At 49.2% G+C, this 16,988-nt stretch overlaps 1 protein-coding gene across 1 annotated transcript in view; it reads left to right on the forward strand.

Moving 5' to 3' along the window:
* Positions 1–1,930: 1,930 nt before the first annotated feature.
* Positions 1,931–16,988, forward strand: part of Cdh1 (cadherin 1) — a 72,550-nt gene continuing 57,492 nt past the window's right edge. Inside the window, exons 1-2 of the mRNA XM_042277627.2 lie at positions 1,931–2,145; positions 2,933–3,053. Of these exons, the coding sequence (XP_042133561.2) occupies positions 2,098–2,145; positions 2,933–3,053 (169 nt within the window). The 5' untranslated portion in view covers positions 1,931–2,097. The remainder of the gene's footprint in view (positions 2,146–2,932; positions 3,054–16,988) is intronic.

The following is a 16,988-nucleotide window of genomic DNA, read 5'->3' on the forward strand; positions in this document are numbered from 1 at the left end:
CCCCCCCCCCCCCCCCCCGGTGTCTATGCAGAGGAGGGTGGAATCCAGGGCCTTATTCATGTTTGGCGTGTACTCCCCAAACCCTGTTTTGTAGTTTTGTCAAAGCCTGGATCGATAGCATGTAGCCCAGGCACCCAGACATGGCAGGCCACAGGCAGACATGGAAACTGGTCTTATGTTTATCTATCTTATTTTTGATCCTAAAATTATGTACCAGGGACAGAATTCGTTGAAGAAGGTGTTGGTGACTGTGGTATGATTATGGCGTTAAAGGCCTTGATCTAGCTGGGCACACACCTTTAATCCCAGCACTAGGGAGGCAGAGGCAGAGGCAGGCGGATCTGTGAGTTTGAGGCCAGCCTGGTCTACAGAGCGAGTTCCAGGACAGCCAGAGCTATACAGAGAAACCCTGTCTTGAAAAACAAACACACAAACAAACAGCCTCAATCTATGGAGCAGGAAAGCTTGAGTTCTAGTCTTTTTTTAAATTTTATTTATATTGGTGTTTTGCCTGTGTGTATGTCTATATGAGGGTGTCAGATCCCCTAGAACGGGAGTCACAGTTGTGAGCTGCCATGTGGGTGCTGGGAATTGAACCCGGGTCCTCTAAGAGAGTAGTCAGTTGCCCTTAACCACTGAGCCATCTCCAGCCTCTGAGTTCTAGGTTTTTACTAGAACTGATGGATGTGGTGGTGCATGCTTGTAATCCCTGCATTTAGGATGCTGATGCAAGAGGATCCTAAGTTCAAAGCCAGTCTGGGTTACTTAGGAAGAATTTGTCTAAACAAACAAACAATACAGACAAATGTGAGCTAGTCATAGGGGAACATGCCTTTAATCCCAGCACTTGGGAAGTCGAGGCAGGCGGATCTCTGTGAGTTCCAGAACATCCAGAGAGACCCTGTCTCAAACAATAAGCAGACAAACACGGGCCTGGAGAGATGGCATTGGACCTAAGAGAGCTTGCTTTTCCTCCAGGAGACCAGGGTTCCCTTTCCAGCTCCCACATGGAGCAGCTGAAAAAGTCCCTGTAATTCCTGCACAGGGGATCCTAATCCATCGGGTCTACTCCGTGGCTCACTAACCTGCTGAGAGCTGAAGTGAAAAGAACAGATCTTAGTGGGGCATGGTAGTGGGTATCTGTAGTTCCATCCCCAAAGTGGGGAAGCTGAGAATGGACAATAGTGAGTTCAAGACCATACTGGGCTGCATAGCAAAACCATGTCTCGAAAGGGAGGGGGACCGAAGTTAGAAAATTAGATGATCAGATGAGCCTGGTCTGGCGGCTCACTTATGCAATCCCTGCGATGGGGGGGGGGGGGCGGAAGCAGGAGGATTGCTTAGGCTGCTAAGACAGTTCCAGGCCAGCTTGGGCTGAGCAACAAAAAACAAACAAACAAACAAAACCCAAACTCAGGCTATAAAACAAAATAAAACAGCAGAGATGGTTCAGTCAGTAACGGCTGATGATGGGCATTCAATCCCGGGACCCTCTTGGTGGAAGGAGAGAACTGACTCCTGCAGGCTGTCAACTCCACACGGGCTGTGGCACCTGCGTTTGAGAGCACACACACACACACACACACACACACACACACACACACACACACACACACGCTAAAATGTTTTCTAAAAATCCTTAAGACAAAGTAAACCAAAGCAAACAAACTCCTCCAACCAAACACAATAAAGAAAAACGAAATAAAAACCTAGATGAAGAGTAAAGTCCTTTGTAATCCAAGTCTCAGTGGGCCACAGCAAGGTTGGACTGGGATTCGAACGAACGTGGACTAGGAAATGAGGAAGTCTCCTAAGCCCGGCCCCATGCCACCAACTACAGTTGAGGGTGGAGGAAGTCGAGGGCCGTGCGGCTCCTTGGCTGCCACCTGCAGGTGCGGCCTCAGCCAATCAGTGGCGCCGGGGGCGGTGCCTTCGGGCTCACCTGGCTGGGGCAGCCTCTGCCTGGCTCAGTGGAGTGGCGAGGCGCGGCGCATCAGTGACTTCTCGGGAAGTTCTGCTAGACTCCAGCCCGGCCTAACCCGGCCCTGCCCGACCGCACCCGAGCTCCGTGTTTGCTCGGCGCCCGCTCGGCCAGCCATGGGAGCCCCGTGCCGCAGCCTTTCCGCGATCCTGCTCCTGCTGCAGGTACTTGGAATGTCCCGACTCCCGGCAGGACGCCTTCCGGCCCCACCACCCGCTTCGCTCTGCCTTTCTGCCTGCTGCCCTCCCGCTTTCCTTCTCCCAAGAAAGTTGGGGTCCAGAGGGTCAGATCTCCCTGGAGGCTGCGCGGCGCGGAGCTGAGTGCTGTGGAGGGGGGGGGGCGGTCCAGGCGAGCGCGGAGTGGCAGCCTCTCCCGCAGGTTCCCAGGTGGGGGCGCGCCACGCTGCGGGCTCCCGGGACCCCGAGTTGAACAGGGTCCCGGTTTGAGGCGGCCAGAGGGGGTGTGGAGCAAGATGGGGGCCCGCATGAAAAAGGGGTTGGGGGGGGCAGAAGCAGAGCGGACGATCCGAGATAAGGAAAGGGACTTTAGCAGCATAGAAACACCTGCCGTGTACAGAAGGGACGGTAGGCTGGGGATGGCGGCTCTCTGGAGTAAGAAAGAGGAGTCTGAGCGTGTTCGTTGAGACCATTTGCGGTCTAAGGAAAGTGGCCGCCAGAAGAGTAAAGGCGTCTCCAGTGAGATGCAAATGGAGCCAGGCAGGAAAGGTAGTCTAGGCTGCGAGGTGGCGACCCTAGAAGTCCCCTCCCCCAAGAGTTCTTGGAGTTTGGCGGCTGGTTTCGGGTTGGGAGGGTGGCGTCCCTATCTGCCCCAAGGCGGGGGGCGGGGGGTCCTCCCACAATCCCGACGCCCCAGGCGAGGGAAGGGTTACGTCGTTGGTTTCGGTGTGAGCTCCCCCAAGTCACCAGGTTGCCTACCTTTTCTCCACCCCAGGTCTCCTCGTGGCTCTGCCAGGAGCCGGAGCCTGAGCCCTGCAGTCCCGGCTTCAGTGCTGAGGTCTACACGTTCCTGGTGCCGGGGAGGCACCTGGAGAGAGGCCACCTCCTAGGCAGAGGTAAGGGCGCTCTGCTGGTGTAACTGGGCAGAGTTAGGTCGGGTGGGGTCGGGTGGGGAAGGTGCCAAGAAATCGTGCTCCCATGCGGTGGGATGGAATGGACAAAACTCTGCTTCGGGATTTAGGCTGATTTGGGAGTCTAAATTTATCGATTGTGGTTGATCAAGGTAGATATGTCTGGCTGTGCTATTTATACAGGGGCAAGGATGGACCAAGGGTATTATTTAGAGGTTATCGGTATTTCTCCGACTTATTAGTGGAACCGGCCCATAATTTCAGACCGCCAAAACCTGCTGGGTAGGGCCAGTTGGTCAGTATTCCCATTTAATGAGCAATCGGAGGCCCAAAGGTGACTTCACGGGTCAGCAGGACAGGCTTCTGAACCGGAATTTGACTCCCACTATTTAGATAGTCACTGAGGAACAGGCTCTTGGTGACTTGTGGCTTTTGTTCATAGAGATGAAAATATTTGCTACAGGTATTGGTTTGTTTGGCGTGGGGGGGGGGGGGCGTATTTCCAGACAGGGTTTCTCTGTGTAGCTCTGGCTGTCCTGGAACTTGCTCTGTAGACCAGGCTAGCCTCGTTGCTTTTTACTTTAAGAAAAAGATGGTAGCTCTGACTCATACATGCAAGCACTCAATATATTTCAGGTCTTATCTCAATGTGATAATCTAGAATTTTCTTTGTTTCCCTGTTGGACATGGCTGGGAGCAAGGCAAGAGGACCAGTTTTTTGTTTTTTGTTTTGTTTTTACTGGCTTCCCTAGTTTCCAGGTGCGTCTTATGTATCAAAACCACCTCCTCCTCTCTCATGATAAACAAAAAAGAAATAATACAAAAAGAAGTCACTCAGAATCCCCTTTTGGGGATCCCCTGACCAAGTTTGTTCTTCCAGCCATACCTGAAAAATCTGCAGCAATCGTGGTGGTGTCTAAAGTTCTGTTGTGAACTTTGGAACTTGTGCCCAGGTTTGATGATGTGTTTTACAGAGAAACAGCAGCTCGGTTGATTAGTTGTATTCTCTTTTCTGAGACCTGGCTGGTTCTGTGGAGGTTTCTAGGGGCTGAGGAAGGCAGTGCTGTCCTGTGGCCCTGAGGTTGAAGTGGTCAATGATGGCCCAGCCTGTCTACTTGCTGACCGCCCAAGGAATAATCTGGGCCTCTGGTGGGTTGCTGAGAGTATTTCAGGAGGTCCTTCGGTGGCACTTTGGGACAGGTTAGTGAGGTGTGGGTGGCCTAGGATGTTTCCAAGGGTGCCAGTGGGTTTCTGGAAAGAGGTGGACACCACTCAGTCTTGAGCTGTGCAGGGTTAGACATGGGAATTTGTAAGTATATATCAGGTATCCCATCCCAAGGGCTGGTGGCTTTGTTTTCCTATGGCGGGATGACACATAGTTGCGCCTTAGTTAGGATGGTCTTTGTGTGCATTAGCAGTGCTGGGAATCAAACCCAAGGCCTGCTACAAGCTAGCCAGGCACTGTCCACGAGTCTGTTGTTTTTTGAGACAGGACCTCCCTGTGTGGAGTGGGCTGGTTTGAAATTCACAATTTGATCCTCCTGCCTCAGACTCTGTGAGTGCTAGGAGTATAGGCTCACTTTGGCACTGGTCTGCTTTCACTGTGCACGTCTAAGCTCTGGTGTCCAGTCACTAATACCTCTGCATATCAATAATAATACTACTTATAACTCACGGTGCCGCCTCTTGCTGTGAGCAAGGGCTTTGTTTACCTGAAGAGAAAATGAGAACTTCCGGAGGGTGGACAACGTTCTGGTCCTTTAGGGACTCAGGGGCTTGACTGGCTTCTGTATTGCCTGAAGCATCTACAACTAGTCTTTCTCTTTTTGATTCCCTTTTTTCTGAGAGAGAGAGAGAGAGAGAGAGAGAGAGAGAGAGAGAGAGGAGAAACGAGTGAAAGCAAGTGAGAGCTGAGGCTTGGTGTGGTGGTTCACACCTATAATCCGCACTTGGGAGGCTGAGGCAGGAGGATTGCTAAACGTTATAAGTTTGAGGTTAGCCTGGTCTCTGTAGTGAGTTCCAGGCTAACCTGGACTACAGAGTGAGATGAGATGAGACTCTGTCTAAAAAACAAGAAAGAAAAGAGAGGGAGAAAGGGAAGAAGGACTGAGGAAGGAAGGACCAGGCATGTGTGTCTGCTGTGTGTTGGGGAAACAGGGTCCTTTGTAAAACAGGCTGAGGACAGAGGCCTTGAGGTGGGGGAGCTGAGGGCGGCTGGTGATGATGGAGATGGAGCCTGTGCTGTGGGAGGCGGAGGGGTCCTGGCTGGTGGTTTAGGTGGAAGAGGCAGCTTCCACACCGCATCCCACAAGCTTCCTTGTGGCTGGTTCCAGTTCCCTTTATGGCTGGGGCTCCATCACGGCTCAGCAGGGCTCTACTTGCTCCAGTGGAGTGTGCAATCGCTGGAGGTCAGACAGACGTGCCTTTCCAGAAGTCACACATTATACACCTCAGGAACTGCTTTGTGACTTAAAGAGTTGTCTAGATTAGGAAGGTGGTGTCATTCTCTCTGGAACTTCCCCTGGAAATGGAAGATCGTGGCATTGGCTCCAGGCTCTACTGAAGTTTGCTGCCCCGGAGTTTGGAAATAAACCTGACACTGGTGGCTAAAAGGTCACAGATAGGGTTTGATTGAACAAAGGACTTGGCGCTTGGCAGGCATCATCCCCAGGCCCCGTTAGCTTGACTCCCCGGCTTTCAGCCTTGTACATTCTTTCACTGGCTTCGGAAATGCAGAATCTTAAAAAACGAAAAACAAAACCCTCCCACTTATCTAAGCATATTCTTTAGTTAGGCTGATTTGTTCATTGGTTCTGTTTTTTGTTTGTTTGTTTGTTTGTTTTGTTGCTTTTTGTTTTTGAGAAAGGGTCTCACTATGTAGCCTTACCTGTTGTATTCACTCAATCATTCACTCGATGTTGAACTCATCGAGATTCCCCTGCCTCTGTTTTCTGAGTGCTAGGAGGCAGATACCAGTTCTGTCTGTTCTGTTTTTTGTTTGTTTGTTTGTTTGTTTTTGAGACAGGCTTGGGTAGCTCAGGCTGGCCTGGAACTTGTTATGTAGTAGTGGATGACTTTGAATTTGTGATCTTCCTGCCTCCATTTCCTCAGTGCTGAGATTACAAGTGTGCACCAGCATGCTGGGTTTTGTTGTTTGTTTATAAGCCAGTTCTGTGTGTGTGTGTGTGTGTGTGTGTGTGTGTGTGTGTGTGTGTGTTTTGGTTTTTTCGAGACAGGGTTTCTCTGTGTAGCTTTGTGCCTTTCCTGAAACTCACTCTGTAGTCCAGGGTGGCCTTGAACTCACAGAGATCCACCTGGCTCTGCCTCCCGAGTGCTGGAATAAAAGGCGTGTGCCACCACCACCACCACCACCACCACCACCACCACCACCACCACCACCACCAGGCCTTCTTTTGTTTTTTAAATAGGAAGCTCTTCACAAATTTTCACGTCATCCTTTCTGGGGGCTGTGCTAATCTCTGTCCATTCCAATTTTAGTCTAAGTGCTGCTGAATGAAACACTGGTGGTTTATTGAGACAAGGTCTAATCCAGGTATGGAACTCACAGTATAGCCCAGTTTAGTCTTGAACTCACGGTAATCCTCCTGCCTTAGCCTCCTGAATGTTAGGATTACTGACAACAACCGCCAAGTATAGTTTAAGCTTCTTTAGAGTGTGGATTATTTTCCTTTTTCTTAACACAAACTTTTCAGAGACCCGGGTGATGAGACTTTCGCCTCTCAGAGTACTAGACAAATGCACACGAGTACATCTCTATGGAGTGAGGAGGACAGCTGACGAGCCGATGGCTTCCTCTCATAGCCTTCTTTACCAAGTCTGGAGGACAAACAGCCTTGTATTTTGGGCCTGGGCTTTGGTCATTTGATGAATTGACCTAGTTCCCAGGCATCCACCAGTGTGGACTAAATACACCCATTTCCTCTCCTTTCTGAAGGATGTGCTGAAAGCTGCCGGAGACAGTGACAAAGCAAGCATGGAACTCCTAGGATCCCCTTACATCATTAAGATCCCCACTTCCCACCCCCAGCCTCCCAAACTTCCCCTAATTACTCATGCCTGTGACGCGGCGGGCGGGCGCATGTAGGCCTTCCTAGGAAGGAGACTCAGGGCTGCCACTCTGCCCTTGTCTTTGTGTCTCCTGAGGAGTGTGGGCGGCCAGATCGCAGGCTAGGCCAGGCCATTTAAGGAAAGCTGCCTCAGCTGCTGCCCGGCCCTCCCTGCTAGGTGGATATGGAAATCCCTGTTTACTCTCTGGGGCTTTTTATTGGCTGAAATGCTCACCTTGGTATCTATTACACATTTCCTTCCAAGAGCAGCCCGAGATAAGACAGGTGCGGGGACAATCAGCTCTTGAAATCTCCCAGAAGCTGCCAAAACCCTAAAATCAGCAAGAGACACCCATCATAGTCCAGACTCAGCCTTTTGGGGCTTTATCCTGCCTCACCCCGGTCTCTTTTCAGGGCATAAAGTTTTCTAAGGAGAAGAATGAAATCATTATAGCAGGTCAGTGAGAAAGTGTGGGAAGACTCAGGTTTGAACATAAGTAGTAAAAATCATGTACATTTGTTATGTTATATACATTAGTGCATATGTGACGAATTAATCCCTGGTGCTAGCTGGAGTATGGGCATCTGGCTGTCCATATTGAGTTGCTGTTTTATGCCAGCACTAGGCTAAACCCTGGGGAATATGGCTGAACATAGATATGGGGATGGGAAGAATTTGTGAATGTAAAGAAAGCACAGATAAGAAGGGCCAGTGAGCCGGGCATGGGGGCACACACTTTTAATCCCAGCACTCAGGAGGCAGAGCTCTGAGTTCCAGGACATCAAACATCAAGGGATACACAGAGAAACCCTGTCTCACACACACACACACACACACACACACACACACACACACACACACACACACACACGTCAGTCAGATGACTTAGTGGGTAAAGGCACCTGCCAGCAAGCCTGAATACCTGATTTTGATCCACAGGATCCATGGGAGGAGGGAGAGGACTCCCAAGGGTTGTCCTCTAACCCACACTCATGTAATGAATGTGCACACAAAATAGTTTTTGTTGTTGTTTTAAAAAGCTGAGAAGGCAGAGTTCAAGGCCAGCCTGGTGTACATAGCAAGTTCCAGGCTCTGTAGGGCTAGGGATCCTCTTCCGAAGGAAAAAAGGAAAAAAGGAAGAAAGGAAGAAAGGAAGGAAGGAAGGAAGGAAGGAAGGAAGGAAGGAAGGAAGGAAGGAAGGAAAGAAGGTCTTGAATACTCTTCCACACCCTGACTAGGGTCCTAGAGTGAAACTCCAGCCCCTCCCCCATCACTGTCATTACCAAACTCAGTCTCCCACTATGACCCATATCCTGATAGCCTGGGCAAGACAGTTTATGAAGAGAAAACAGCCTTATCTGGACAAACAGCTCCAGAAGGGAGAAACTGCAGGCCTGCACGCAGCTCCAGGAGTTGTTTTCCCCAAACTTCCTGTGTCAGCCCCAAGCATCCTTTCTGCCTTTCTTAGACACCCCTTGCCCGAGGGAGAGTGTCCTTCACTGTTTGAAAAAACAGTCCAGTCTGTCGAGGTCAGACTCCAGTCTCTCCTACTGCCCATAAATTGCTTCAGAAATTTAGCAAGAATCATTAAATAAATCAGGTGTGGTGGTCCACACCTGTATCCCAGTGCTGAGAAGGCTGAGGCAGGAGGAGGATCTCAAATTTGAGGCTAGCCTGGGCTACCTGTGGAACCCTGTCTTTTTTTTGGGGGGTGAGGGAAGGATTAAAAAAAAGAAGCTGATCATGGAGGCACATGAGGCAGGAGGATTGTTAGAAGTTTTGAAGATGGGCTGGAGAGGTGGCTCAGTGGTTATGAGCACTGGCTGTTCTTCCACAGGACCCAGGTTCAATTCCCAGCAACCACATGGCAGCTCACAACTGCCTGTTACTCCAGTTCCATGAAATCTAGTACCCTCACACTGACATACAAGCAGGCAAAACACCAATGCACATAAAATAAATAATATGTCTATATATACAATTTGGTTCTATAGTGAGTTTCAGGCTAGGTAGGGTAAGAGGAAATGGAGAAAAAAAGTGGGTAATAATTTCTTGGGGACCCAACAGGCCTTCTAGTCTTGTTTTGAACAAAGGAATGGATGTATGAATCCATTTTTGCTACCTTGACTGAGTTTTTTCCTCTCAGGCTCCATTCTGTGTCCCCAGAGCGGCCCCAGAGGGCAAATGAACAGGGCTGAGTAGGTTGTCTGGAATCTCTAATGTTCTTGTGAGACCTCTCTGGCCAGCACTCTCTGGAAGCCAAGCCTGGCCCAAAAGGTGTCCTTGGGGATACTGTGAACCAAGTACTTTCCTTTGAAAGCTTCTGAGGCCACAGAAGGGAGACCTCAAGCCCGGATCGGAAATGAGCAGTGAGTCTTTTTTTAAGTGATTTTCTTTGGTCAATTAAAAAGAAAATTGTTCCTTCTCTTCTTTCTCATTTGATTTATTTACTTATTTCTGAGTTTCACTATGTAGCCTTGGCTGGCCTGGAACTCCCTAATTAGACTAGATTGGTCTTGAACTCACAGAGATCCGTCTGCCTCTGCCTCCTGAGTGCTGGGATTAAAGGTGTGCGCCACCCCACACCAGGCCCTGTTTACAGGCTGGCTTTGAACTCATCAGGTAGCACTGGTTTAAATCTCTGGACCTCTTGCTTATACCTCTCAAGGGTTGGAATTATTAGTGTATGCTACCCAAAGCCCTGTCGGTCTTAGAAGGTTCTGGAGGCCAGATGAAGAACTCCTGCCAAGACTTTTCTTCTCTCAGACTTGGTTTCCCCATCTGTAATGTGAAGATAACCATATACATCTGTATCTTAGGGGCATGTGGCAAACGCTCAGTGAATACTCAGCATAGGACCCTCTGCAGGGCCCTCGGTTTGTGACTTTCCCTTTCCCATGACTTACATGCTTGGTTCAAGAGCTGGTTGAAAGTTTCCCCTAAGCTCTCTCCCGCCCAGCAAACCAGCCAAACCAGTTTCCTCCCTCTCCTTGCTTCGGTTCTAAGCAAACACTGCTCTGCAAACAGGTGACCAGGAGCTCGCCTTTGTTAGAAAAGGAAATCCAATGGCGTTTTCTTCCTCACAATGTTGGGAGTGGGCTGCAATGGACTTGCGGTGCATTGGAAAGGGTTCAAACTGGGGCGGAAGGAGGGTAGAGTGGCTGGGGGTGGCAAAGTCAGGATGGCCTCCAGTTCCTTGTTCCCCAAACCTCAGTTTTCAGAACTATTTCCTAATACTCATGCTTAAGGATACTTATCTGTTGACCCATTGCAAAATGCTTTCTGGCCAGCTTTTGAGACCATGGTTCACCCTGCCCTCCCCCCCATGGACAAGCATTGAGTCACCTGGGGCCATTCACAAATACAGATTTCCCCTCCAGTGAATTTACTGGACCTCAGACTCACAGATCTGCCCACCTCTGCTTCCCAAGTGCTAGGATTTTAAAGGCCCATGACTCCACACTGATGGACTTGGCTTTTTTTTTTTTAATGCTCTCCAGGTATCCGGCACACATTCATTTCACTGCCAGCCCAGGAGTTAGATCGAAGGTGTTTGATGAGTAAACAGCTGGTGCCAGTCAGGGTGTGGGCATCCGGCTACCTGCCCTGAGGCCCAGGATCTAAGAACTCCCATGGTCAGTGGGACTAGTGGACCCAGGATGTAGCCAGTGCACCAGAGATGGAGCCTCTGTCCTCAAGGAGGTTCAGAAAAATCTCTGCTTAGATGAGAGACTTCCACAGGGAATTTGGGAGGAGGGGCCAGCAGAAGTGGTCAGTTTCCCCTGCTGGACCTTGGTGAGTAGGAGGGTGTGGCCAGGCACAGAAAAGGAAAGTCACAGAAAAGGCTCCCATAGGACCTTGGGCTTTTCTGTCCGGTGGTGAGGGTTTTCTCCTATTCTCTTAGGCAAATTATCACTTGGCTTGAAAAGCTTAAACTATATATCAATAGGAATAAATGTTTACATATGGCTGACACTGAGCCATCCTCTCAGCCTGTCTCCTCACCCAGGGCTTCCCCGGCACAGGCTTCTCTTGTGTGTGGAAACGGCAGGAAGAGTGTTGGGATGCGGCTCTGTGGTCAGGTCTGAGCCCTCCGAGTGTGAGGCCTCTACCCTGGCTGGCTTTGGTCCCTAGCACTGAGGAAAATCGGAAGCAGAACCCAGTTCTCTACAGCCTGTTGCCAAACCTCAGATGTCCCATGGAGCCCACTTCCCTTGCTAAGGGGAAGGGAGCCCACTTCCTTTCCTGAGGGAAGGGATTCCCTCCTCCCCCTGGGAAGATGATGTCTCTGAGCCTCATTGATTTTGTGACAGCACAATTGAGTTTTTGCCTTTGAAGGGCCTTTTTTTTTTTTTTTTTTGCTTTTGCTTGGGCGGTTTTCACAGCCCGTTTTCCCCTTTGCTGCTTAACTAGGGTCTCCTGCATCCTAGGCAAACCCCTCAGCCCTTGAGCTACACCTCCCCTCCCCCAGACAGGGTTTCTCTGTGTAGTTTTGGTGCCTGTCCTGGATCTCACTCTGTAGACCAGGCTGGACTGGAACTCACAGAGATCCGCCTGCTCTGCCTCCCGAGTGCTGGGATTAAAGGCGTGTGCCACCACCGCCCAGCACCTCTCTATCCTTTTGCTTTTTAAAAGCTTTTCATTTGAGACAGGGTCTCACTGTTTCCCAGGCTGACCTTGAGCTTGCTCTGTGCATCGGCCTCATCCATCAGCCCACCTCCTAGTACCTGACTGAGAAGGCAGGCCTGTGCCAGCCTCTTGACCTTCACATGCAAATACTGCTAACTGAACACCCTGTCTTTTTCATTTTGGGGGGTCCTGAAAGAAAAAAAGAAAGAAAGATCTTCACCCCCATTCTGCCTTGGGAAGGTAGGAAGCATTCCCTACCTCTAAGAAGCCATGTCCCCCTAGGACTTGGTTTAGGGCACGAACGCCAGACAGATGTGGGGGTGCGCTTAGCTCCTGAAAGCGGGGGAGGGCAATGCCTAGATGTTACCAGTAGGACCTCGTGGGGTGTACCTGGAGATGAACCTGTTCCCCGGGAGCCAGCTCATAAATGCCGGCCAGCACAGGACCCTGTGGGATAATTGGCCGAGTCCTAGATAATAATTAGGTAGCTTTGTAATTAGGAGAGCTTGTAAGAAGCCGAAAGTGTTTCAGATTTATTTTACCCTGACAAGTTCAAGACTAAACTAACACCTGTTTCTGTGGTTTGGCATGCAGACCCATCTGTTTCCAAAGGGGATCTCTGCAGCGGCTTCTTTCTGGTCTTCTGCCCCCCCCCCCCTGCTCTGTGCATCCCAACAGTAATTTCATTTCTTCACTCAGTAGTCAGTGATTTTTTTTTAATGAGACAGGGTCTCATTATGTAGCCTTGGCTGGCTGGCCTGGAACTCACTATGTAAAACAGGCTGGCTTCGAACTCATAGAGAGATAACTTGCCTCTGCCTTCAAAGTGCTGAGAGTAGAGATATCATGTCAGGTCAGAGTGATGAATTTTTTAAAAAATTAAACTAGAAAGTATCATTCCTACTTAAAATTGCCCGGGATTCCCTGTTTCATACAGAATAAAAATCCTGTCCATGACTTCCAAGGCTCTGGTACTGTGTCCCTTCCACAGCCCATGGCTTGGGTCCTCATTTTCCCTGTATATACGTTGTTCAGCCGTTTTGCTTCCTGGTTGTACCCAGAATACCACAGTATTTCAGGCCAATGCTGGTTTTGAACTCCTGACCCTCCTGCAAGGGAGTGGTGGTATTTCAAGTATGGATGACCACACCCTGTATATTACCTGTTTGTGATGTCTGCACTGCTCACCTGTGTCCTGCAAAGCTTTGCTAGAATGTTGCCCATTCAATGAGGACTTTCCTTTGCTTTACTTCTCTGTACCCCCGCCCCCATTTATGGTGGCAGTGATGGGGACTGAACGCGGGGCCTTGCACATGCTACGCGGGGCCTTGCACATGCTATGCGGGGCCTTGCACATGCTATGCAGGGCTCTACAGCTCAGCTACATCCCCAGGCCTTCCCTGGCACTTTTTCACCAATGAACATGTCGTGTGTCTCACTGAATTCCTCAGTTCATAGTCTCCTTCCATAAAAACACACATCCCAGGAGGTCAGGGCCTTCTGTATTGCTTGTTCTTGAGCGATATTCCAGGCAGAACAGAGGCTAGGCCATAATAAGTTCTCAGTCCACATCTGTGGAGTGAGTGAATGGAGGAGGGTGTATATGGTCTGTGCATTTCTTTTTAGAAAATATGCGTGTTTCTGTTTTTCTAATACAAAGTGGGTTCCGGTGAGATGGCTCAGTGAATAAAGGTACCTGCTGCTGTATCTAACCCTTGGCAACCTGAGTTTGATTCTCCAGAACCCATGTAAAAGTGGAAGGAGAAAATTGACTCCAAAGTTACCTTCTGACTTCCACATGAGCATCATGGTCCTGCCTACATATCACACACACACACACACACACACACACACACACACACACACACACACACAAGACAAAATGAGCTCTTAGAGTGTAGGCACGTGAGGAGGAAGGGATGCTATTCTCAGGCTCTGGGTTTCTTCTTGGCACCCCCTAGTTTCTCTGCACCCTGCACAGCTACAGTATAACCTTACCTAATTGTCTTGTTACAAAGTAGCTTGCTGCCGAGAGTCTAAAGGTCAGATGAGTCACCTGGGCCCCACACTTGTGGGTGTAAGGAAGCAGATGGAGATCTCCAGGAACACAGGACACCTCTTTGCTTTCCAGTTGTCAGGCCCCACCTCCCTGAAGGAGGTTCAGCTCTGCCCTCTGACCTCCATCCTGCAGCCCATTAATTGTTCAAGACCTTCTAGTTATTGGCAGGCCCTAGCATCTCGGAAGGAACTTGAAGAGAGAGGTAGAAAGCTCGAAGATAAAAATGCAAAGCTAACTTGATTAGAGCAGCCAAGGTAAAGCTCTCAGGGCTAAAAATCCATCCAATCAATCAATATCCGTAGAGAGTAGAGTCCTACATCCTTACGTAAGGTACATCACTCTGCTTCATAGCTAGAGGTGCCAAGCCAAAATACAGGGCACCAATTCACTTCTTTTTGAAGCAAGGTTTCACTCTATAGCCTTTGGTGTGGAACTGGCAATGTAGACCATGTTGGCCTGGAACTCACAGAGATTCGCCTGCTTCTGCCTCCAAAGTGCTGGGATTAAAGACATACGCCACCACTTACTTTTGAATTTCACATTTTTAGAGTAAGAATGCTCCATGAAATATTTGAGAAATACTTAATTAAAAACATTGTCTTGGGGGCCTAGAAGTGTAGCTCAAAGGGGGAACACTTGGCTGGCAAGTATGAGGCCCTGGGATGGGTCACCAGTGTTGGAAAAAGGACAGGGGAAGGAAGGGAGGGAGGGAGGGAGGGAGGAAGGGAGGGAAGGAGTGAACTGTTGTTATTGCTTAGATTTTTTTCCTAAAGATTTACTTACCTCTATTTGTGTGTATAGGTATCTATGTGCCTGTGTGAGTTTATGGATAACACGTGTGTTATGTGCATTGTCCACAGAGGCCAGAAAAAGCATTGGAGTTATAGGCAGTTATGAGCTGCTCAATATGGCTGCTGGGAACTGAACCCAGTACCTCTGCAAGAGCCATAAGGGCTCTTAACCACTGAGCCATCCCTCCAGCCCTAACCCTAACAATAACATATAACACACACAAAAAAAATACATAAGTCTTAGTAAAAATAAAAAATAGCCGGGCATGGTGACACATGCCCTCAACCTCAGTGCCTAGGAGGCAGAGGCAGGTGGATCTCTGTGAGTTTGAAGCCAGCCTGGGCTATAAGGGAGTTCTGGGACAGCCAGGGCTGTTACACAGAGAAATCCTGTCTCAAAAAATAAAAAAAACAACAAACAAATGAACAAATAAATAAAAAATAAAAAAGCTAGTTTGGTAGCCTATATAATTCCAGTAATGAGGAGGCGGAGGCAGGAGGATTTCTGAGGCTCACTAGTCATCCAGCTTCACCAAATCAGAAGCCCCAGGTCCCAGTGAGAAGACCCAGTCCAAAAAAAAAACCAAGGTGGATGGTTTGTGAAAAAGAAAACCCAAGGTTGACCTTAAAAGGGGCTTCTAATGTAAATATACATTTGCATACATAGCACACACCCAGAAATAAAATTAAAACAAATAAAAACCAAAAATTTGTTGTGATATAGCTCAGTAGTAGAGTGTTTGCCTTAGATACATGGACCTTAGGTGTATTTTTCTTTCCTTTTTTTTTTTTTTCTGAGACAGGGTTTCTCTGAGTAGCCTTGGCTGTCCTGAAACTCATTCTGTAGACCAGGCTGGCCTCAAACTCAGAGATCCACCTGGCTCTGCTTCACGAGCACTGGGGTTAAAGGCGTGAGCCACCACGGCCCGCTTGTGCCCTCGATTTAAACCCAGTATGGCAAAACCATCAAAAGCAGCGGACATTACCTGAAGTTACATTGGGTCTTGTGGGTGCTGACCTCCCATGCTTTCAAGTACTTAATTGGTAGCATTTGCTGAACATTCCTGAGGGCTCAGAACAGCCCTGGCACCTTTAAAAGGGTATCAGATTCAAACCAGGAATCGAATGCTCTTTCCCAGCCACCCCACCTCCTGGCTTGTTGCCTAAGGAAACCGGCTCTCTAGTCTGGTTCCCCAAAGTTCTCATGGCAGAGGGGCACCTTTGTCCATCTCCATCACAACCTCTTGGGCGCTGCCCTGGTGACCCACTACTGATGTGGAAGCCAACAAAGACTTCAGACTGCCGACCTCCTCCCCCACGAATTCCTCACCACAGTTGTGTGGGAGTGTTTGAAAAGGGAACACGATGACCAACTTGTTTGTGGGAAAGTGTGGCTTTCCTACCAGAAAACGTCACCCCCTTGAGTCAGCAGTGGACATGCCTAGGTACTGACGGACAGGTGGGGCAGGGTCCTGAGTCATAGAGAGGCCTCACCTGGGAAGGTTTCTCTTTCAAAGGTTGAATCAAGCATGACATCACCCTTCAGGGCAGCAGGTTCTTCACTGGTCCTTACCTACGCTTCCTGGGAGATACTGGTCCCTTCCTGTCCCCTCCCTCCCTCCCTCCCTCCCTCCCTCCCTCCCTCCCTCCCTCCCTTCCTTCTTTTTTTTTCCCTATTATTGTACACTGATTTTTTTTCATACAATATATTCTGATTATGGTTTCCCTTCCCTCAACTTCTCCCAGTTCCTCCCCATATCCCGTCCCATCCCGATCTACACTCTTCTTGTCTCTCTCATTAGAAAACAGATATCTAGCTGGGCAGTGGTGGCGCACGCCTTTAACCTCAGCACTCGGGAGGCAGAGCCAGGCGGATCTCTGTGAGTTCGAGGCCAGCCTGGGGTGCAGAGTGAGATCTAGGACAGGCACCAAAACTACACAGGAAAACAAAACAAAACAGAGATCTAAGGAATGATAAGATGAAACGAAAGCAAACAAATTGGAATAGGAGAAAGCAAGCCAAGGGAAGAAAAGGCTCAAGAAACAGACGTTCGCACACAGGACTTCCAGAAAAACACGAAACTGGAAGCCACATATGTATGTGAAGGACCTGTGAGGCTGTAAAATGCCCTGACACAACATTGAGAGACGGCTTCCAAAGACGCCATTGATGCTGATTTGTGTTGGCCATCTACTGCTGGGCCTAGGGCTACCCTTAAGAGCGGTTTGTTTCCCCGGTGAGACACCCTTAAAGAAAACTAATTTTCATTTGCAAGTGGTTATCAATGGGAGATAGCTTCTGGGTTAGGGATGGGAGCTCTAGGACCCCATCTGGTGCAGACCCATGAAGACCCCGCTGGTCTCTGTGAGTTC

Source organism: Peromyscus maniculatus, chromosome 5 (assembly GCF_049852395.1).
Source record: "Peromyscus maniculatus bairdii isolate BWxNUB_F1_BW_parent chromosome 5, HU_Pman_BW_mat_3.1, whole genome shotgun sequence".
In the NCBI taxonomy this organism is placed as follows: domain Eukaryota; kingdom Metazoa; phylum Chordata; class Mammalia; order Rodentia; family Cricetidae; genus Peromyscus; species Peromyscus maniculatus.